This window comes from Tasmannia lanceolata, unplaced genomic scaffold, assembly GCF_043159265.1.
Source record: "Tasmannia lanceolata isolate RefF3 unplaced genomic scaffold, GAP_Taslan_0.1 ptg000044l, whole genome shotgun sequence".
NCBI lineage: Eukaryota > Viridiplantae > Streptophyta > Magnoliopsida > Canellales > Winteraceae > Tasmannia > Tasmannia lanceolata.
Window position 1 is genome coordinate 17348617 of NW_027518721.1, and position 24643 is coordinate 17373259.

Here is a 24643-nt window from a genome sequence, read left to right on the forward strand (position 1 = left end):
AAAGCATGGTTGTGTGGATATCCCCCCTTTTTTCCAAAAAAGACAAGATATTTTTGTTGGTAAAATGGTGGTTTGTCACTTTTAGAAGGGTATTTTTGGGAATTCTCATAATACTTAGGGTGTAAGCAATCCCTAGGGACCCTTGGATCAAATCTAAGGGTGAGGATCATTTGGAGAAAGAAGAATCTTCACCCTGTTTTCTACTTGGCCCCCCCCCCCTTTGGTTAAAATTTCTTCACAAATACATTAGGAAGGGCTGTCCAGGTAAAGAAGAGGGGTACAAATTTATCACCCATTTCCTTTAAAAAACCCAAATTGATTAGGGTTTGGGGAGGGTTTTTCATTTTTTTTCCTTGGAAGGAAGGGTTTTCATTTTTTTCTCTTGCAACAGAGGGAGGAAGAAAAAGAGTGAGGGAGAGAAGAACAAACTCAGCTCCACCTAGCCTCCATCAGCAAAACCCATTTCAAAAACAAAAAAAAAACAAAAAAATTTCATCTTCTTCTCCGGCAGGCTTGCCGGATTCCGGCAAGCCGATTCCCCTCCACCTTGCTTTCTTCCTCTTCTCCTTCTTTTCTCCACCTCCACCGTCAGCCGGAATCTGGCGAGGCCAAACCCATCTCCGGCCAGCAACCCACCAAAAATCCACTCCATCTTCTCCATCTCCTCCAACCTCCACCGAAATCCCACCACCCAAACCCCTGTTGAAATCCGGCCACCACTACACCTCCTCCAACACCATTTCTCCTTCAACAGCCACCATCAACCTCCCAACCACCACCTTACCTCCTCCACAATCACCATTTCTCCTTCAACAACCACCACCATACCTACCAGCCACCCTCTCTGCCGCCAGTTCTCTCCCCGCCGGCACCACCACCACCATCACCACTACCAAACCCTTCAATCAGCCATCATCCCTACCAGCCACCCTTTTTGCCGCCAGATCTCTCCCCACTGGCACCACCACCACCACCACCACACCATAAAAACCTGCAACCCGTTTCCACTTCCTCCGGCCACCACCGCACCTCCACCATCCCTACCAGCCACCCTCTCTGCCGCCAGATCTCCCCCCACCGGCACCACCACCACCACACCATAAAAACCTGCAAACCAACCACCATCTACGGCCGGCCTTCACCCAACCGCATTTAAACCCACCTCTCAAACCCACATCAACAGCCACCACCCTCTTCAAACTCAAACCAGCCATTTTTCCATCGCCACCGGCCACCGCCACCTCTAGCCACCAAAAACCCTTCGAAAATCCTCCCAAGCCGCCGCCCATCCACCATCTCCACCCTAAAGCCGAACCCACTTTCTGCAACTCCCTTTCCCCTAAAACCCATTTTCAAAAACCCAAACTCACCACACCGTCGGCCACCACCCCCATTTCTTCCTCCACCCCCCATTGGCCGCGATCCCCATCTCCTATACCACCGAAACCCCACCAAAAACCCATCTCTACCACCGGCCAACCCCATATTCGGCCGGCCACACCCACCAATCCCCAATCACAAAAACCCATTTCTCTGTAAAACAGAGAGGGGAAGAAACAGAGAGAAACAGAGAGAGAGGGAGAAGGGAAAGAAGGTGTTGGGCTAGTCTTCCCCGGCGGCCATCACCGGTCCTCCACCATCAGCCGCCACCTTCTTCACCGATTGCCACCACCTTCTTCATCGTCCGGCCAGCCATCTACAACTCCCACCGGCCGGCCATCACCACCTAAACCCATTCGAGTCACTCTCTGCAGCTTACGGCCAAGCCACCATTTTCACATCCTCCGGCCACTCTCCCGGTAAGCCACGATTTTCCCCCAACCTCCCCTGTTGAAAACCCCCATTTCCGTTTGAAAATATACAGAAGAGAGAGAGAGAGAGAGAGAGAGAGAGAGAGGGAGGCTCGGCCCGACCGTGTCTTCTCCGGTGTCTCGCCGAAGTTCCGGCCTCCCACGCCGGGCAATGCCCACCCCGAGTGAGCCCAGTTCCATCCCCAATCTAACTCGGTTCAGCCTTGATCCAATTCAGCCCCAACTCGGGACCCGTAACCCGACCCCAATCCATTTCAGCCCCAACTCGGGACCCGTGACCCGACCCCAATCTGATTCAACCCCAACTCGGACCCGTAACCCGACCCCAATCCGAGTGAGCCCAGTCCAACTCAGACCCAACTCAACCCAGCCGAGTTCAGCCCTTACCGGCTCGACACAGCCCAATTCCCTTTACGCCTACAAATCCCTAACCCTAGATCAAATCCACAACCTGATCCTAACCCCAACTCAGCTCTTACCCAAACCCGTGTCTCAACCCGCACCCTTAACCCCAGCCCAAGCCCAATCCGCGACCCAATTCCTCCTGATCCAATTTGGACCTTATGCGGCCCGAACTCAATCTTGCAATCTGATTCGCCCAACTTTACCTAGCTCAGCCCAGACTCAAATCAACTCAGCCCAAATTAACACAGTTCGGCCCAAGCTACTCCGGTCCAACTCGGACCTAACTCGGTCCAGCCCCGGCTCAACCCGTTCCAATCCAGTCTAAGCCAAGTCAACCCGCACTTGGCCTTAACCATTAACCCAATCCAATTCAGCCCCAACTCGGACCCATAACCCGACCCCAATCTGATTCAACCCCAACTCGGAGCCCACACTAATCTTCCTCTTTCCTCCCCTTTCAAGGGTCCTCTTAGTTTTAGGATTTTCCTTAAATCTTAGGGTTTCTTATAGGTTTTTGAGAGGTTGTCCATTGATTTCAGAAGTCGTCTCGGCGGGTCCAGGCTATGACGAAATGTATCTTGAGCCAACCCTTTCCCTTCCTGCCTTAGAGTTTTCGCAGGTTAAGGGATTTCTTCCTCTTTAGAGTCAGTCCTAGAGAGTTTAGGAGTCAGTCTTACCATCCTAGGGTTTAGGCGTCTGTCCTACCCCTGTAGAGTTTAGGATTCTGTCCTATCCCTTCATAAAATTTAGGATTCCGTCCTTCCATCTTTCAGAGTCAGTCTTCAGTATAGGAGTCAGTCCTTCAGTCTTTCAGGGGTCTGTCCTATCATCATAGGGGTTAGGATTCTGTCCACCCTCTCATCAAGTCATGTGATTTTGTCCGCTCCTGCAGGGTATAGGATGCTGTCCAACCCTTGCAGAATTGTGATTCTGTTCATTCCCCCCGCAAAGCATAGGATGCTGTCCAACCTTTGCGGGATATCAGGAGTCTGTCCTCCCCTTGTGATGATAGGATTTTGTCCTCTTGTGTCGAAAAAATCAAAAACATCTGAAAAATCAAAAATCCCAAAAACTCGAGTCATTAGGAGTAGTTAGGAAATCCAGTTCCGAACTACGGATGGCTTGATCCCTAGCTGAGGGGTACGTAGGCAGCTCAGGCGTGCTGCTGGCATCCTGAGTGCAGTCACCATTATTTTTCCACTCTTTTTATACCACTTCACCATTTTTGTAAATATTTCTCAAACATTTCAAAACAAAAGCAAAAAAAATGGGCAAGGACGGTGATTGCCAGGTCACTCGGAGCCCTCTTTTCATTCCATTTTCGGTTTTCATCGTGATTTTCGGTTTCCATCGGTTTTCTGATGTTTTATCGGGTTTTGGGACGGGCGATGACGTAGCGTGGCCCCTTTACAGGGATTGCCCTCGCTGAGCCCAACGATAGGTTATGACGATCGCGAGACTTGTCCGATCTTCAGCAGATTAGGATCGCTGGGCTTGATTCCTTTTGAATCGCCCTCTGAGCCTATCGTGTGTTCCATCTTCTTTCCCCTGGCATTTTGGTTCTCACGTGCCGTTGATTTTCTAATTTTTTTCTTTTCTTACACCTTTTAGCTTGCTGTGCGCTTATCTTATATTTCTTATGCATTCTAGTTTGTTTGTTCTTCTAGCGTGCGATCGATTGCCATTTTCTTAGTCTTATCTCTTGCATAGGCTCGCATGCTAGTGTGTTTACCTTACTGCTTTGATTGCTTAGCTATAGCGTTTATCCATTCGTCTTAGCTTGATTATCTGTCTAAACTTAGATATTTGCTTTCCTTATCTCATTATATCTGTCATTATCTGTTTAGCTGTAGCTCTGCATGCGATTGTTTATTGCTTTCTTAGATGTGATGAGTTAGGATTTGGATGTTCACTTTCTTTGCCCATCCCCGGGTCATGCATGCTTAGATAGACGTTATCTCGGGGATGATGGTTCCCATTTCACATGATTTTTGCCCAAAACTCTTCAAAGTTAATAATAAATGGCATAAGAGACCAGGTGCTCGCACTTGGGCGAATCGGGGGCGCCTAATCCCTTCCCCATTCGTCATCAGGCACGGACCCTTTGTATCTCTGGTTATCTGTTGCGACAGAGCACAGCATGGGATCCAGGGCCCACGTCCTTGGATGGCGACTCTTTCTTTATTCGAGGTGCGTCTCGAATCCGGGCTGGTCCCCGAATCGAGAGGTATCTCACTTCACATCGCCGCTCATGCTGTGAGGGGCACTCTTTCGAGAGTTCCTTGGCGGAGCTCTCCTTCACGTGGATGATCCCGAGACTCGCGTGGGGGCACGTCCCCCCGCCTCTCTCGGATCGGGGTCCACACACTTCGAAGGGTTGGGATAATCCTATGGAGCTGATTTTTTGGGCACCCCCTATCTATGTCAGGGCCTATCAAATGGCCGGTTCGGATCACCACAAAATGTGGGCCCACCATGATTTTAGCAGTCACCTCATATAAACTTATATGAGGGGCCGCCCACAATCACTTTCCCCATATATATATATATATATATATATATATATATATATATATAGAGAGAGAGAGAGAGAGAGAGAGAGAGAGAGAGAGAGGAAAAGGAGTGTGCGGTTGAGTGCACCTAAGCTTAGGTGCGGTCGAGGGCCCAAACACATGGGTCCCACATTTTTTGTGTTGATCAAAACCATTCACTTGCAAGGCCCCATCATAGATAGGGTGTGTACAAAAAATCAGCTCCATTGGATCATCCTAACCCCTCCAAAAGTGGAGGGCAAAAATGGGCAAATTTGTGGCAAACGGTGTCTGTCCATTTTGACCTCTACAAATGGATGAGTTAGGATGATCCTATGGAGCTGATTTTTTGTACATACCCCATCTATTTAAGGGCCTTTCAAATGAATGCTTTGGATCATCCTAACAAAGTGGGCCCACATGAGTTTGGGGCCCTCGACCGCACCTAAGCTTGGTGCGGTCGACCGCACAATCTTATTCCTCATATATTTAATGATATAGCTACGTTATTTTAAATATTTATCCACATGGGGTTTGCTAGGGACCATCACAGAGGTCATTTTGCGAACCAGTTGTTGCATGAGAGAGCAGCCGCATCGGATGAATTATATGAATAAGACAAATTCTGTTAAAAAGTGAGCCTATGTGGTGCTCTCCCATGCAACAGCTGGTCCATGAAATGCCTTTTGCGTTCATCCCCTGCAAATTCCATATCAAGATATAGCTACGTCATTTTTACATTTTTATGAACATTATTACATTATAGCCTTATTTATTTTGCCTACTTTTGAAAAAAAATTATTATCCTAAAATTTGATTTTTTTAAAGGCTAGTGATATTTGCACTACCATATTAGGATAATGAGACAAACTCACATTGTCTTTTATTTTTTAGTTGACCGCTGAGAGTTTTTTGGAAATTGTAATTTCTTTTGACAGCTGGTTAAATAATAAAAGTCGAGGTGAGTTTAGTCTCATTATGAAAACATGGTGGTGTGAATATCAGCAGCCTTTTTAGTTTCCCTTTATAGGAAAAGAGATTTGCTAGCGTCTATCGCAGAAGGCTTTTCGAGGATGGTGTGTTGCATCTGACAGCAGCCACAAAGTGAATGAAGATGAAATCTGCTGAAAAGTGAGCCTCTGTGGCTGCTGTCAGATGCAATAGACCATCAACGAAAAGCCTTCTGCGATGGATGCTAGCAAATCCCACAGGAAAAACATATATTTTCTGGGAGATGATTCTTTCACTCTGCTTTTATATTGGTAGCCATAGGGCTGCAATAGGGTCGGATTGGGTCGGGTTTTTCAAAACCCTAGCCCAACCCCGGATCCCATTATCTCGGCCCTTAACCCATTGCCCGCCCTGATTGGCCCGGGCTAGCCCTGAATGACCCTAGTGCAAATACCTATTAAGAGTGCCAAAAATAAAAGAACTACATATCATATATAACAAAATGATCAATAAATAGAGAAAAGGAACAAAATAAGACAATATGAATTCAACAAGATGATGGGCAACAGAGACAATCAATTAATAATAATAATCTAAATAAACATCAATCCAAGATAATAGAAAACATTAGCAAAAGAAACATGCACAAATGGTTCAATTCTATAACAGAAAACTTAGGGTCGGGTCGGGCTGGGTCGGACCGACCCGAGGTATTAACCCTAAACCCAACCCGACCCTGACTCAGGGCCTAGAAAATGAACCCTGACCCGCCCTCAGGGTTGGAAAATCCAGCCCAGACCCTGTTTGAGCTCAGGGCTGACAGGGCCAAACTTGCACCCCTAGGTAGCCATATCTTTATTCTTTGCTTCAATAATTGGCTACTGATAACTTTTTGGGATTAGTAAGGAGAAAAGTGTAAAACGAGAGAGAGAGAGAGAGAGAGAGAGAGAGAGAGAGAGAGAGAGAGAGAGAGAGAGAGATTGCTTTGAAGGCAGTGGTACATAGTTCCACTTGAGAGAGAGAGAGAGAGAGAGCTTTGAAGGCAGTGGTAGATTGTCTTTCACTTTAGAGAGAGAGAGAGAGAGAGAGAGAGAGAGAGAGAGATTTGAAGGCAGTGGCATATAGACTTCCACTTGTTATGATATCGACTCGCTCTAGAAAATGGTTAACAAAGGTAGCTTTTACTAACATCTTTATTATTGCCAGATCGATGCAAGAGGGAGTACACATACCTTCCCTTGAAAAACAAGAAAGGTTCGTATAGACTCATCAAACGCATGTTGAAGTTGTACTTTCGACTTGAATCACTGTATAGATTGTGGAAATGCTGGAAAAATACTGCATTCGCTAATCCCAACCCCTAAAGAGAAGAATCCACAACCAAATAGATGTTAATGACCATTAGTATGTATTTTATAGATTAGGGATTTATAGATATCAATACATCCAAAAACCAACCTTGAGTGGTATCTTGTAACGTAGAGTCATGTATCTGCGAAAGCTAGCCATGGTGTTGAAGATTGTTACCCTAGAAACCCTAATGGGCTTTCGATCCTCTTTGATCCATGGGTTCTTAGAAAAATAGTTGTACATACTATCAAAAAGCTTAGAGATACAAAAAGGATTTATCACAGACGAACCAATGTGGTAGATGAATACTGAGGGTTGATTTGAATGAGCCACCATGCTCACCATCATAGCATTTACCACCATGTCTCCTGGGATCTGTACTTACAAGCCTCATGTCAAAATCCATAAGCTTGATCCAGTTTTAAGATACATTCATTAATTAAAAAAAAAAAAAACACACACACACACAGGGAGTTTCTAGGCAATTCCACATAAAGCCATTCAGGAGATTTTGTCATGAGAGAACAACCACCTAGCAACAAATTTTGTCTTATCATTTAATTCATCTGAGGTTGTTGTTCTCTCCTGAAAAAGTGACCCGCGAAATGGCTTTATGCCAAATTGCTTTGCAAATCCCATGTACACACACACACACACACACACACACACACACATACACACACAAGTAAAAAAACCTGTGCAATGCACGGGTCGACAAAGAACTGTACGGACGACGTCATAGGTTGATCCAAACCGTCCATGTGATGGAACACAACATAAATAGGTTGTGCCCCAAAAATCATTTCAATAGGCTGATCCTGGCCCTCCAATCTATAGAGGTTTCCATAATTCCTCTTAAATCGGATGGTTAAGATCACCCTATAGATTTTTTATTAACAAACCATAAAGGAGGGGGGTAAGATTGAAATTATGTGGCTTTAATGGGTGCCTTTGTTAAAAAGCATAAAGGAGGGGGTAGGATTGAAAATATGTGGGTTGAATGGGTGCATTTGTTAGAAAAAGAAAAAAAAAGTGATGTTTAATTCTCATAGAATTTTCAAAAAATTCAAAAACTTCTCTTCTTTTCTCTTCTGCTATATATATATATATATATATATATATATATATATACTAGTAAAACACCCCGTGCGATGCACGGGACAGGAAAAAAAGGTATGATTTAAATTTTGTTTTACAGATGTATTCAAAAAAGAAAATTGAAGAGGTCAATAACCAAAAAATAAGAAAAAAATGAAGTTCAAAAGAAGGAAATATTTCTAAAATTAAACCCCAACAAATTAAATCCAATAGAAGCTAACTTATTTCAGTAAGCTATGGTAAACAAAACACCTAGAAAATTTGTTCACTAAGCAAAAAACAAAAGATGCATCAAAATGTACAAAGAAATGAGGTTGAATTGGAAAATCTTAATTTAAGCATTGGATAAAATGTGCTTCTGTGAGATGCAGTCCATAACAATTGCTTCTTGTGTTCATTCATATTCATTTTTATTTATTGTTTACTGAATATTGGACTACATTAATTTTTTTTTAAATGGTTATACTGGACTAAAAATTAAACGCAATATTGATCCCAATAATCAGTTTTTGAGTGAAAATCTAAGGCCGTGTTTGTTGTGGAATTTGAAAATGTGTTGTGAGTCCAAAACTGAATATTAAACTCAAATTATATGTCAATTGGATCATCCTATGGTGTAGGTTGTACATTCCATTTTTCTAAAATACGGGGTGAATTCATCCTAGAAGGGGGTGAATTTATCACCTCCCAAAAAAACACTGCCGTAGTCAAAGCTGGTTTGAAGCTCCATCAAATGGACGGTTTGGATCATCCTATGGTGCTTTATAAAAAACTGCTCTGAAGGTCCATCATATGGACGGTTTGGATGAATCCTATGGTGGTTTCTCAAAACAACTGTTTTTTAAAACACTTGTTTGAAGGCCATCAAATGGACGGTTTAGATCATCCTATGGAGTTTCATATAACATTTTGTTTATCTTCTCCAAAGCTACTTCTCGCCCATCATTTGCAATTGCATGTGGTCATGTGATGTTAGCCCATTGTTGTTGACTTGTTAAGATATTTGTCTTATTATTATTGAAGTGTGGAAGCTGCAAAGATTGGCAGAAGTATTTGTGTACAAGTGGGTAGCAATAAATCATAATGGGTGGTAAGTGTTATAGACAAATTACGGTCACATGGTACCAAAGTCGGAAAATGAGGAAAAAAATACCAATAGCTTGTCCCAGAATATGACAATTACAGTAAAAACTACAATGCACATGCCACAAAGTATGACAATTACAGACAAAGAGAAAGACGTGGCCATCGTTTAGCAGTGATAGGGGGAGTCATTTTGGAGACACATAAGGGCATTCATGGCATTTTTGGAGAAAAATCATTAAAGGTGAAAGTTGGGATGGCAGAAAATGTAAATATTAATGCTGACGTGTAAATCTTAGATAAAAAGAAAAGAAATCTCTTTTTTCTCTAGCTATATATGTATATATACATATATATATATATATATATATATACGAGAAAACGGTTCCTACACACGTGTAGATAAGTTATCTACACACTAGCTTAAAATAGAGTGGGGGCCACATTATTTGGGTGATCCAAACCATTCATTTTAAGGCCCTCACATAGATAGGGTGTCCACAAAAACTCAAATCCATTGGATCATCCTAACCATTCGAACTGTGGAGGTAGAAAATGGACTAATTTGTGAAGGTTTAAAGACATCAATTTTACCTCCACAAATCGTAGGGTTGGGATGATCCTATGGATCTGATTTTTTGTAGACACCCTATCTATGTGAAGGCCTTTAAAATGGATGGCTTGGATCACCCAAACAATGTGGGCCCCACTGTATTTTAAGCTAGTGTGTAGAGAACGCTCAAGCGCAGATAACTTATTTGCGCTCGAGTGCAGGAAACAAGGGTGGGGCCACATTGTTGGGGTGATCCTAAGCATTCATTTGAAAGGCCCCATCATGAATAGGCTATGTACCAAAAATCATCTTCATTAAATCATCATAGGGTGTCCATCTGTGGGGGTGAAAATGGACAGGTTTGTCCACTAAGTTGCCCATTTTTTCATCCCACAAATGGACACCCTAAGATGATCCAATGGAGCTGAGTTTGGTGGACACCCTAAGATGATCCAATGGAGCTGATTTTTGGTGGACCCCCTATCCATGAAAGGGCCTTCCAAATGAATGCTTTGGATACCCCCAACAATGTGAGCCCAACCCTGTTTTTGCACTCGAGCGCAGATAAGCTTATCTGCGCTCGAGTGTAGAAACCCCTTACTCGCCCCCCCTCTCTCTCTCTCTCTATATATATATATATATATATATATATATATAGAGAGAGAGAGAGAGAGAGAGAGAGAGGGAGGAAAATTGTTTTTGGTTGATCTACCAGTTAACTAATCTAGTCCATCAACCAAAAACATAGTGGGCCCTGTGGACCCCGATCCTAGAGGACGAGTGCTGAGGATGCGAGATCCCCTGCAATCCTCAAAGATCTCCACATCGTGAAGGAGAGCTCTACCAAGGAACTCTCAAAACAGGTGCCACCCTCATAGCATAGCATGAGTGACGATACAAAATGAGTGAGATACTTCTCGATCCGGAGCCAGGGCTCGAAACCAAGAGGTATCTGAAATAACTCAGAGTCGCCATCCATGGATAGGCCATGGAACCCCCAAAACAAATCCTCTGTACAATGGATAACCAGAAATATATATGGGTCCGTGCCTGATTACGAATGGAGAAGGTCCGAAGAGCACCCCCAATTCGTCTGAGTGCAAGCACTTGGTCTCTTATGCCATTTATTATTAACCTCGAAGAGTTTTGGACGAATATATGTGAAATGAGAACAAATATCCCCGAGTGGACGTCTACCTAAACATGCATAACCCGGAGATAAAATAATAAATATGTACAAAATAAATTAAAGAAGTGCTGCCTAATCACAGCTAGGTTATGAGTGACATACCTAACTGGTGTCTAAGTTCTGGTGGACAAGCACATGCATGCTACAACTAAAGGTATAAGGTCTGTACAGGAAAGGAAATCTAAAATTAGCAGTTAATCATGAAATGAATTAAGAAATAGTGAATGAAATAAGGAATAAACAAAATGCCAAGCAAATAAAAGAATAATGAAATAAAAACCTACGGCGAACACATAGCGCCTATCTACATTGGGGCGAATACATAGCGCCTAATATAAAATCCTAACACATCCCATCTAGAAAGCAGTAAATGACAGATAGAAAATGCAATAATGAAAACCTATGGCGAACACATAGCGCCTATCTACATTGGGGCGAATACATAGTACCTAATATAAAATAAAATCCTAACACATCTCATCGAGTAAGCAGTAAATGACAGATAGAAAATGCAGTAATGAAAACCTATGGCGAACACATATCGCCTATCTACATTGGGGCGAATACATACGCCTAATATAAAATCCTAACACATCACATCTAGAAAGCAGTAAATGACAGATAGAAAACGCAGTAATGAAAACCTATGGCGAATACATAGCGCCTATCTACATTGGGGCGAATACATAACGCCTAATATAAAATAAAATCCTAACACATCTCATCTAGAAAGCAGTAAATGACAGATAGAATAAGCAATAAAGCGCTACAGCTAAGAAGGTAAACCTGCACAATGAGCAAACGTCAGTAGATGATAGTAAAGGATAATAATCAGTAACCTAATAAAGATAGAGAATTACAGCTAAGCATGTGAGAACTACCACTAAACATGTGAGAACTACAGCTAAGCAGGTAAGAGCTACAACTAAGCAAGTAGGTAAAACACATAAGCAGGTAAATGTTATAGCTAAGCACGTAAGTAAGCAAGGAAATGAACACACGCTATCATGATCCTATGCGAAAATCATGATCAATATGCAAACATAAGCCCTAAAGTGCTACCAATAGACCCTAAGACTCTAATGATTAAGCCCGAGTCTTTAGATGATCTGATGTTCATCCAAAGAAGTCTACGTATCCCCGCCTCCACGAGAATCAAGGCAACGTAGTTCTTCACGCCTATTCTAAGCTATGATGCCTAAGACATCTAAACCTCTATCCTAGACACGACCTAAAAGACCGGACTAGTTATTAAAGCTTCTTGTCTGATTATTTAAATTCTAGTGGATTGTGAATTTTAGGACATCCTATATGCCATAACTAAATGCAGGTTAGCCCTAAGCTAATGCAGGTGGTTCCTACAACCAATGTGTAACTAGACTGTGTGTCCTAAGTAAACAATGGGATCACTAACGCATCCTAGACCTAGTCATCAGTCGGCGATGTGAATCGCCAACTGACCGGACGGAGGCACTCTTAACTAGGACATGCTCCTAACTCTAAAACAAACACACAACAAGCATACAACAAATCAAAGACAAACTATTAACTCTAAAACTCCTAACTCTAGAGGAAGAGCTTTTTGAAAACAAGATTTTAAAGTTGTTTATTCAAAAAAAGATTTAAAATACTATTTACAAAACTTTGGCTGGACTTGGGATAAAGATCCCAAGCTGCACTACGTATCTCGTGAAAGAGGATCAAGCCAACGTAGTTCGAAACGAACTTTCCTAATACGTTACTAAAACTCAACACTTTAAATGATTTTGAATTTTTCTGGTTTTCAAATGCTTTTTATATTTTTAAATTTCCGATGTTTTTGGTGTTTTGAAATTTTCAAATGCTTTTACATTTTAGGCGTCTAAAGCGAGTTAACACCCTTTCAGATAAAGGGAATCCGATAGAAGAGCCTCTATACCTACCATATTACGGTAGGGTATCAAAGAGGGAAGCATGATCCCTAAAGCCTAGGTGGAAAGAAAACAAACGAGGGAACTAAAATTCCTATACGAGAAAATAATCTCAAAGAGAAGAAAACAAAACTAACGAGCCCTAATCAATCTCCAAAGTAGACGATATCTAACCTGCGAGAGAAAACCCTAAACAAACGGAGATGAAAAGCTTCTAACCCTAAGGGTAAACTTCTAGACAGAAGAGATGGACAAAAACCCTATAAGAAGAACTATTAAACAATCAGTCACTAACTAAGGATCCTAACTAGTTAAACACTCTAAGAGGAGGGAATCTCTTAACCTGCGAAAACTCTAAGGCAAAAAGGGAAGAGGCTGGCTCAAGAAACGTTCAATCGTCGCCGGACCCGACAAAGTGTTCTCAAGATTGATGGAACTCCGAAACTCGAAGAGGATCCCAAGGAACGCACGAAGAACAATCCTGGAAGTGAAGGAACTCTTGGACCTTATAAGAAGTGAGGCCTTCAATGAAAAGGAAACCCCTAAGCCCCATAAAAAGCGATGGGATAAGAGAGCGACATGAAGGGCCAAGGGTTGGCTCAAGAGGTTGTCGTCCGTTATAGCCAAAACCCGACATCAATTATTCCCAAAATCGATGGGATTCCGAAACGCAACAAGAACCCCAAAGAACATTAAGAAAGTAGTCCCATAAGAAGACAAGAAAGGGAACCCCTAGACCCTATATGAAGTGATAATCCTAAAAAAGATGGAATCCCTAAGCCCCATGAGAAGTGATGAGATATGCAAAGAAACCTGAAGGGCAAAGGGGTGGCTCAAGAAACATTCTGTCATCGCCCCAACCCAAGAGGAAAGCTCCTAAGAAACAAAGAGTAAGTCAAATGCTCGTGAAACAACTTAAACTCTAATGCGAATTCCCAATGACAAGAAGATATTCAAAGAATCGCAAATGAAACCCAAGGCCGGAGAGGGAAGAAAAGGAAAAGAAAGGGGTACTACGAGTGACCTCATCATAACAGAGACTACAATATGCTTGCATATGGACTAAACTAACTAAAAAAAATGGGAAATAGAAACTGAGAGCACGCAATTATCCAAAACATCAATGACAACACCAATAACCAACAACACTAATTACGTACAACACTTAGTTTGAATAATTGACGCAACCCCACCTCATTTCTCACTGTCGACAAAGATGATAATCTACAAGAAAATTGTAACAACCTTCCTTTCATCAATGCACCGACCCACCTTGTCTCTCATTGTTGGAGTGGCCTCTTGAGATTGTAAGAGTTCCAGAGGAGACTTTTACAACCCCACCCACATAAGGACGACATTGATTTGTACAAAAACAAGTCGTGACATTTAGAACCAATAACCAATTATCTTAGAAGTGGTTAGATTTCTCCGGGATTCCCATAACCTAACTAATTAAACAGGGACATCAAATTGGATTTCCTTATATATAAGAACTTTATAGAGATTGGTTCGTAATACTATTTCCACTAGCCAAGATTAGACAGAGGGAACTTTTGAAATAGATGATTGTGTTACCATTCTATGGACAGAACAATCCTTTGACAATTGACATTGGGTTTCAAGAACAGAATCCCACTATGAGAGTGATTATATTATCCTATAGAATCCAAACAGTAACTAAGCTTGGTCCAAGAATCTCTTCATTCGCATTTGCCACAATATATGAATTGAATTGGGATAAAGGAAACTAGGGGCTAAGATGAAGCCCCAATAGGAAACAAAGATGGACTACAAGTGTGAAACCTCTATTCCATACTACAGAGCCCACTGGACTATAAAAACATCACCAAATCTATTGATAATCATAGAATCATTGTCATCCATGAGTTATCCGAGCAATCACAGGGCATTAAAATGGAGAATAAGTTTACAACACAGGGCACCAAGTTAAACATTTAAACTGAGGTCAAAGACAAAGATGAGATCCAAACTCAGCTACTATACTATAGTTCAAGGACTAAAGCCACTTAAAAGAGCTAAAATAAGAATAACCACATAAAACTTGCACAAAAATAGGAAAAGAAGAGGACCATTACCTGGACATAGTGTGTTAACCCAATTTCTTCTCTCCTCCTTCTTCCTTTTGCAGCCCCAAGCAGACCCTCTCGATCTTCTTCTTTTCTTCTTGGGTTCAAACCCTCTTTCAGCTAGCCCTTCTCATTTTCCTATGATCTAAACCCTAAAGCAGATGATATAAAGGGGGTTGAGATTGTAGGGAGATCGATGGTGACAGACAAGGTGGGGACGATGGAGATGATGATTGAAGCTTAGAGATGAGATGGCCTTAGTGATGGTGGTTGATGGTGGATTAGAAGGAAGTGGGGTATGGTCGGTGGGGGAGATGATAGAGAAGGGGAATAAATGGGGTCAAGGGTTGTAAAAATGGAGGCGATGGTGGAAATGGGGCTGCTATGGTGGTAGATGATGATGGTGGAGAAGAGATTGAAATGGAAGAGGGTTTGGTTGTGGCTGCAATAGAAGAGGTAGTGGCTGCTAGGGAGGGTCGAGATAATGGAGATCGTGACCATGGGCAGCAAACCTTCCTCCTAATCTTCTTCCCCCTTTCTCTCTGTATAACCCCAAAAATGAAGAAGAAAAACCCCTTTGAAGACAAACAAGGTGGGGAAGATGATGTTGGCTACCGGCAAAGAGCCCGGTGGTCGGTGGCGACAAGTGGGTTCGGACCCAACTCCCCTTTTATCTCCTTCGGCTCCCTCTTTCTCCCTCTATTCTCTGCTTTTCTCTTGTCTTCCAATCCTTTTTTTTTTTTTTTTGCAAAAATGGAGGAGGGTTTGTCGAATTTAATGGGTTTTGGGTTTTAGAGGTGGCGGCTTTAATGGGTTTTGGCCGGATTCCGGTGATGGCAATCGGGGTAGATGAAGAGAAGAAGGTTGAAGTGATGGTGGGAGATTGCAGAGGTGAAATTGAAGTGGCTTTGATATGGAGATGATGGCTGAGGTAGTGGGGAAGCAAAGGGTGGTCGGAGAAGATGGGGTGAACGTGGAGGTGGCTGAGGGTGGTGGTGTAGAAAGCACGGAGAAGGAGGTAGAGATGATGATGGCCGGAGGAGAGGGGGATGGGGTTTGTTGATGGTGAGGTGGTGCCGGTGGTGAGGTGTAGCCGTGGGGGAGAAAATGGTGGCCAGCCACCAAAAACCCTCATCCCCCCTCTCTTTGTGTAAAAAAAAATGAAATGAGACCCTCTCCCAAACCCTAATTCGCTGGGTTTATAAAAAAAGGGAGTGATATATTCGACCCCTTTTCTCCCCCGGACAGCCCCCTCCAATGCATTTCTCGCTATTTTTTTATACTAACAGGGGTGGTCTAAGTAGAAAACAGGGCGAAAATTCACTCACCTATGCATGATTCCTAACCCACTGATCTGATCTAATGGCCACCAAAGATTGCTCGTGAAGGAAGCAACCTAAAATTGCCAAGAGTGCCCTATTTTAAATGGGAAATGACGTATTTCACCCCCCATTCTGAACTTGCACCACGATACTGCCTTAGCTCGTTTGCTAGGCAAACGTGCACGGATATTGACGAAATTTTACAGGGACCTTGGTGGGACCCTAAGCTAGCATAGGGTCTAATTTGGGGTCCTAACACACTAATTTGAAAAAGTTATGCACAAAAATATGGAGGTGTAGGGCACAATCAAAATGGGGTGTCTACAGGCCCCACACTGTTTGGGTTAAGCGAACCATTCATTTGATGGCCCTGACATAGATAGGGTGTGCCAAAAAAATCAGCTCCATAGAATCATTCTAATCCTTCGATTTATGGAGGTTAAAATGGACGGGTATAAACCTCCACAAATCTCTCCATTTTAACTTCCACAAATCGAAGGGTTAGGATGATCCAATGGAGCTGATTTTTTTGGGAATACCCTATATATGTCAGGGCCCATCAAATGAATGGTTTGGAACACTCAAACAACATGGGTCCCACTATGTTTCTGGTCAATGGACCAGAAAAGATCAAGTCAATCGACCATAAACATTTTCCCCATATTTATGAAGTGGCTAGGCAATTTCACAAAAAGTATTTCAGAGCTTCTCTTTTTCAATAGAAAACTGTCACCTCATATGAATTGAATGAATAAGACAACTCAAACTATGATGTTGCTCTTCCCTTGGCAACAAAAAATCTTTGTGTGAAATTGTCTAGGCATTCTCAGGGATTTGCTAGGGACCCTTGGAGGGCATTTTGCGGAATGGCTGTTGCGTGAGAGTGCAGCCACCTCATATGAATTGAATGAATAAGACAAAATTTGTTGAAAAGTGAGCCTACATAGCTGCACTCTCATGGAACAGCCATTCCGCAAAATGCCTTCTGCGATGGTCCCTTAGCAAATCCTATAATATATAGAATACATGCATGCATTCATGCATACCTGCATATTTGCTTTAAATTTATTGTTTACAACTATCTTAATTATCAACTTATTATGCTATTTGTGAACTAATTTTTATTTAACATTTTCAAACAAGATGTAAATGAATGTTATCCATTGATTCATTGTGATTTATATTATGTTGATGATTGATCTTCTGGGTAGTATTACACTTTATCATGTATTAAGGGTAATTTTGGTATTTGAAAGTATTTATATTCCTAAGGAGCTTCGTTTTAGAGTCATATGATACAATTTTAATTTCAAGGTTGTGGAGGAGAGAAAGAGCATTTAACCCTATTATTATGGAGAACTACTTTGGAATCCAAAGGTTTTAGACTGAGTAGGACTAAGACAGAGTATATGGAGTGCAACTTTAGTAATGCAAGGAGGCAGGATGAGGGTGTAGTAAATATGACTGGACATGAGGTACCTAAGAGGGATATCTTTCGCTATCCTGGTTCAATTCTACATAAGGAAGGAGAGATTGAAGATGATGTAAACCATAGAATAAGTACAGGTTGGTTGAAGTGGAAGCTTGCCTCAGGGGTTCTGTGCGACCGTAAAATCCCTACCAAGTTGATGGGAAAGTTTTATAAGACACCTGTGAGGATAGCATGGCTTGACGGCTCAGAATGTTGGGCCACCAAGAAGCATAATGTGCATAAGATGAATGTAGAAGAGATGCGAATGCTTAGATGGATGTGCGGCCACACAAGGTTAGATAGAATTAAAAATGAAGACATTTGTAGAAAGGTGGGGGTGGCATCAATTGAGGAGAAGATGAGAGAGCACCGCTTAAGATGGTTTGGACATATCCAACGTAGGCCTTTGTATGCTCCAGTGAGAAGAGGCGATTCGTGTCAAGTTGATGGAGTAAAAAGACGTAGGGGCAGACCGAAAACAACTTGGGTAGAAGCAGTGAGGAAAGACTTGATAGCTAGGAACATAACAGATAACATGACCTTTGGTAGGATAGAATGGAAGAAAATGATCCACGTAGAAGAACCCAACTAGAGCAAGGATTAGAGTCGGGTAGATTCTTTTCACCGTCTTCATGATTTTTTTCTAAAGGATTCATTTAGCCAACCCCAACTAGTTTGGGACAAAGGCTTTGTTGAGTTGAGTTGAGTATTCTCAAAGATAGTAGAAATCTTCACATATTCTTTATTGTTTTTGTGATTTTATTTGAATTTTCTTCGCAATATTTTTGTATTTTATTAGTTTTGTAGGACATTTTTTTTCAAAACTTTTCCCTTTTTTTTTTTCCACATGCAACTTAAGGAAGGATGCCACACAGTATACTTAATACATATATTATACATTCATAACTATGAAAGGAAACATAGGGAGCAAGCTTACCACATCGAGAATCATCCTTCTATCTATGGGCAGGCTTCTCAACTTCCCCTTTCCGTAATTCACTATAAATACATCGAAGGTTCTGCAGTTACCCAAAGTACATAAAGTATGATTAGAAAGGGTATTATGCATAAATATCAAAATTTTCATGATTTCTCTACGACCTCTTTCCAGTGATGAATGTAATTGCAGTTAGAAGTGAAGAATATCCAAGACATGAAGGTTATGAGAAGATCCCAAGAAAATTATTTACAGTTAGTAAGAGAGAGAGAGAGAGAGAGAGAGAGAGAGAGAGAGAGAGAGAGAGAGATTACGGGAGCAATAAAATGTTTTTAAATTTCTTGTTAGGTAAATTTGGGGAATATAACCCGTACAGGTGTGGCTCTTTGGCTTAAAGTCATGGGTATGCTCCCCATTGATGCGAGTTCAAATCCCCCCGCTTAACCGATGCTCATGGTTTACAGGTGATTGCACGCATCCATAGGGAATAGTCCTGCCCTAAAATTGGGGTGTGGATACCCCTTGTCATAAAAAAAATTAGGGTTAGTCAACAATCTTGGTCATAAATCAAGTAACTAATTTGAAGAATATGAAATTATCGACGATAGTAGTGTATGTAATATGCAAATCCGTGGCTTCTCATCTTGTAAGCCAGGAATTTTTTTCATGATAAATCAGTGTCTCCAAGTGGTGTAATAGGGGTAAGGCAGGTGGGAGAAGGAGGGATTTGAGAGGGCAGGAATGAGTCGAGGGTGAGCAATGGCTAAAAAGTTAGGAAAAAGTCGATCACATTTGGAGTGGAGTTTTTTGTTTCCTGAAATTCTTGTCCTCTCCTCACTGACTCTCCCCCGTATTCCGGAAAAAATCCCTCTCCCAGCCTCCTCACCACATGAAGTAGCTAATTTATCATGAAATAAATTCATGGTAGCGAAGTGTGCCCTTAGTGTTGCCTTGAAACTCGAACCCAAGACCATGCGTGTAGTGAGAGTGTGTTTGAAAGCCAATGGAAAGCATTTAATCCCACATAGAAAAGTGGAAGAAACTTTTGCGTCCTTATAAGAGGTGGTGCGCAGGAAAAGGCCTGGGCCTTTCAAGGAGCATTAAAATTGTTTGGGTGAGCCAAGTTTTACATGAACTAAAATAAACACACACATGAGCCGCACTAGTCTGTGGCCATGATCTGAGGTCTAGGTTTTCGTCATCAATAAAATATTCTTTTATTTTACATCCTAAATGACTTGTTTATTGTTCAAAATCTACGATTAAGTTTTAAACAATCTTTATTTTTGAACAGACACCATTTAAGCATCCATTTATATCCAACGTCTTTATTACCGTTTTCTAAATGTTGTGGTCCGTCTTCTCTGAACAGGCATTTCTTCCTCCCCTATTGGGGGTGTTCTTCTCTATAAAGAGGGAAGAACACCAGCACCCAGAATTCAGATACATAAAAAAGAACATAGACATAGACACAACTAATTATTTTCTCCTTAAGATTTTTCCGCACACTATTCCTCTGTATCCGTTCTATGTTTGAGCAGTTCTTAAGTGATTCTATGAAGATCAATAAGCTAGTGCATGTCTACTGGAGCCTACGAGATGTTTTATCTTGGAGGTTGGTCTGAGGATCCTGGATTGCACAGTAGTGGGCGGATACGATTCTTAAGAAGAGTGATCAAGTGGTAATACTTAGCTTTCTTCTTCATTCAACAAACAATTTTTTTCAAGCAAGGGTTATGTCATCAAAATCGATATGTGCATCTGCCTCTCCACTTTCATTAGTAATTAGTTTTTTCAACAATCTTCAAACTCGGTTTTGTCATATATATTATTGAGCATCCATCATACATCTATTTTTCCAACAATATCAAGAATCATGTTTTGATTATGGCTACTGAGGCCCCCAAGTCCTCCTCTATTTCCACCACTGTTACAAACATTAGAGTAACCAATGTTCTTGATTTTTCAAAAATCAAACAGTTCAATGGTTCAAATTACAAGTAGTGGAAACAACATATCCTATTTTCATTACAACAAATTGGGGCAGCTGTTGCACTTACCCAACCATCACCAGTTGAAAACGCTACAAAATTTAATGGATGGAATCAAGCAGATTATGTATGCAGTTATCATATCTTGAATGGATTGTTAAACGAATTATACAATGTTTACTATTCCTATACGCATTCTTCGGATATTTAGCATGCACTAGGTAGAAAATATGCACTTAAAAAATGTTAGAAATACGAAATATTCTATAGGAAACTTTTTGGATTTTGTCATGAAAGATAATAAAAATGTGTCTAGAAAAATTGATGAGTATCAATACTTAATTAGAGAATTGGCTAAGGTATGAAATTGCCTGATGCATTCATGGCTGGTTCTCTTACAGAGAAATTGACATTATCTTTGAAAGACTTCAAAATTGGAATGAAGCACAAGACTAAGGAATGAACAATAGATCAAGTAGTAGTTCGGATTAAGATAGAGGAAAATAACAGAATCAAAGAAAAAGAAGAAAAAGCCAAAGAGTTTATCTCTAAGGAAATTATAGTAAAAACAAAGAAGGAGAGGTTTAAGAATATGAAGATGAAAAGAGAAAACAAGTTCAAGAAAACTACACTTAAAAAGAAATGGAACCATTTTGAATGCTGAAAACTTGAATACTATTGGAAGGATTGTCGACATAGAAAGAAGTTTGTTTGGAATAGTGTTCAGGTTAGTCCAACCAAAGCTGATATGATTGTAACAGTTGTGATAGAGGTGAACTTGGTGGAAAATCTAAATGAGTGGGTGCTGGACACAGGTGCTGCTAAGAACATATGTGGAGACAAAAACTCTTTATACAACTACTCAATGTTTGAAGGAGAAGATCAAGTCTACATGGGCAATCCACAGACCTCAAATTTCATTGGTAAATGCTGAAGTTAACTTCAAGAAAAATACTTGATCTTCAAGAGGTGATGCATGCTCCGGATATGAGGCAGAACTTGGTGCCAGAAGCTTTTCTCAACAAGAATAGATTGAAACTCACTTTTGAAGTGAACAAGGCTATTCTAAGAAAAATAATGCATTTATAGGAAAAGGATATAATGCTAATAGTTTATTTGTTCTGAATGTACTTAAATTTATGATTGAAAAACCATCATCTTCTTCTACTCGAAAGAATGCGAAGTTTAAGAACATGAAGATGAAAAGAGAAAACAAGTTCAAGAAAACTATACCAAAAAGGAAATGGAAATGTTTTAAATGCGAAAAACTTGAATACTATAGGAAGGATTGTCGACATCGAAAGAAGTTTGTTTTAGACAATGTTAAAGTTAATTTAATTGAAGCTGATATGATTGCAATTGTCGTGACATCCGTGAACTTGGTGTAAAATCTAAATGAGTGGGCACTGGACATAGGTGCTTCTAAGAACATTTGTGGAGACGGAAACTCTTGCTGCAACTATTTAACGGTTGAAGGAGGAGAGCAAGTCTACAAGGGCAACTCACAGACCTCAAAATTCATTGGAAAATGCAAGGCTCTACCGATGTTAGCTCCTGAAAAAATACTTGCTCTTCAAGAAGTATTGCATGTACTGGACATACAGGGAACTTGGTGTCAAGGGCTTTTCTCAACCAGAATGAATTGAAACTCACTACAAGGCTATTTTAAGAAAAAATAATGCATTTATAGGAAAATGTTATAATATCAATGGTTTATTCATTTTGAATGTCCTTGAATATATGAATGTAAAACTAGCACCTTCTTATGCTTAAAAGGTTTTGCGAGTTTGGTTTAATAAATGGAAATGTTGAACCTAGGAAAGAAAAACTTGAAATATGTTGAAGCAAAGCTTTTCAAAGAAACCACTTCATAGTGTGGAAAAGTCGTACCGTACCCTGAGGATAAGCTTAGGGGGCCTGAGCCCTTGACAGATAGAATGGTGAATATATCTGCTAAAAGCTAGTACCGGTGAACCATTTGAAGCCTTCATAGGAATGCTTTAACCTAAGGAGAGATGGTGACCGATGTCTATTGGGTTTGGCTGAGAAAAAAGGTGTGAGTGGAGGTACTTGTCTCCGTATGTAGTGATGACACTGGTTCACTTGACTTCTCTCTCAAGCTGGAAGATGAAAGGAGTGGATGTACTTATTTCCATATGTAATAGTAGCACTTGTTCCCTTCAGTTGTCTCTTGAATTGAAACATGAAGGGGGGTTCTGTTGTCCCCATATGTAGTAGCAGCACCTCGCTTCAGTTCTCTCTTGAGTTGGAATATGAAGGGGGTGGATTAATTCACTCTTGCGTTGGAAGATGAAGGAGGTGGATGTATTGTCTTCACGTGTAATAGCAAAACTTGTAGGGGGTGAATGTATTGTTATTGCATGCTTCGATAATGCTAAAAGTTATACACTAATGAATCCAAATAGTTTTACTAGTGAATTATATGGTTTTGAAACTAAGATTAGGGTTACGGTTTTTGGTATGGGGTTTCGGTCAGAGTTATTGCTTTTCGCATAATTTGCCGCTTTTGCCGCTAGGAATTTACATCGATAAAGAACCAGATTTTGGTGTGGAAAGTCATGTAGGATTGCACTATGTGGAGCCTTCCGGTGAAATATAAGGATCCTTTTCAATGGTGACACTGAAGATTTAGAAAAACATGGATTATTTTCATGAAGATTTCAAGGCGTGGAAAATGGATCAGTCTCAAGATGATGCAATTTTGTCGAAGGATGTACTTTGAATGAGTGAAACACAATGTTTGTATGTAATCTGGGTGGTACAGAAGAGAATTTTGAATATATTCTAGTTATTTTTACTAAAAATGAAATGCAGTGTTTGTATAAAAAAATGTCTTTTTGAGCATCAAACATTATGTACAAAATCATGCAAAGAATCATATGCATACAATAAAATTACTTGGCGTGCCAATGGTAAGCTCCAGATAAATTCATTTTTAAAAAAGTTATACTAATTGGCGACGATATTTTCTGTCGTCATATTTTTAAAGAGACGGATATGTACCCTCTCCAATAAAGTTCACATTATTTTTTTAAACATAAAAAATTAACATTCAGCGACGGAGGATACAGTTGCCAATGCATATAATATAATATAGTTCATATAACTTCGCCCTAACTCTTTCGCAATGATAAATATGGGGAAATGATATCTCTCACAGATAAAATCCCCCCCTTTAACATTATTTGTTAAGTTTTAAAGGCAAAGAAAAACATTAAAGGGGTGAATTTAACCTCAAGCAGTGAACCATTCTCACAGAAATCATTAAAGGAGGGGATTTTATCCGTTTTGGGAGGGGGGGGGGGGGGGGGGAATATGGGGATGGAATTTTAAGCATCGCGAATAAGCATTTAGCTACAATTTCCTTGTCTTTGGCGACGGCATATTACAGATCACCCATCTATTTTCCTAACATCTCCTCACCTCAATCTCTCTCCCCACGAAACCTTTTGCAAAGTTAGAACAAATCTTTGTTAGAGAGTGAGAGATCCCATTGGATCTCTCACCATTGGATCATCTAGGATTAGATCGTAGGTAGTAGAATAAATAAGGAAATTGGTTTAGATTAGGATTACCATTAGGGAAATGATAAATGCGCCCCTTTTCATCACTTGGGACAACCAGCAGCATTGTATCAATGACTGCAGAGGGGCTGATGTACTTCATGTCAAAAGGATTCAATAGATTTGATTGCCACGTACACTGCAGTTGGCTGTCCCATGTGATGAAAAGGGGCGCATTTATCATTTCCCTTACCATTATTGTGATTATCCTTATCTTCTATTGTGTTTATTTGTAAGTCCATATATAAGCACTGATTATTGCTGATAAACATCATCGAAGATTAATAGAAATGATTTGGCGGAGTTTGATGTTGTAAAAAGTTATGGAATATTTGAAGTTTGATTGAAAATATAAATTGAGGCCACGTTT

At 40.8% G+C, this 24643-nt stretch overlaps 1 protein-coding gene across 4 annotated transcripts in view; it reads right to left on the reverse strand.

Annotated features, from left to right (window-relative positions):
- LOC143864040 (alcohol-forming fatty acyl-CoA reductase-like) overlaps window positions 1-24643 on the reverse strand; it is a 66132-nt gene that overhangs the window by 36119 nt on the left and 5370 nt on the right. For 3 of the 4 annotated variants that reach the window (XM_077374857.1, XM_077374854.1, XM_077374855.1), the window contains exons 6-8: window positions 18699-18780; window positions 7157-7423; window positions 6931-7058 (exon numbers count right to left, since the gene is read on the reverse strand). In XM_077374857.1, the coding sequence (XP_077230972.1) occupies window positions 6931-7058; window positions 7157-7423; window positions 18699-18780 (477 nt within the window). Of the gene's footprint in view, window positions 1-6930; window positions 7059-7156; window positions 7424-11073; window positions 11135-18698; window positions 18781-24643 lie in introns of those variants that run through there. The other variant, XM_077374861.1, reaches the window with a different exon arrangement.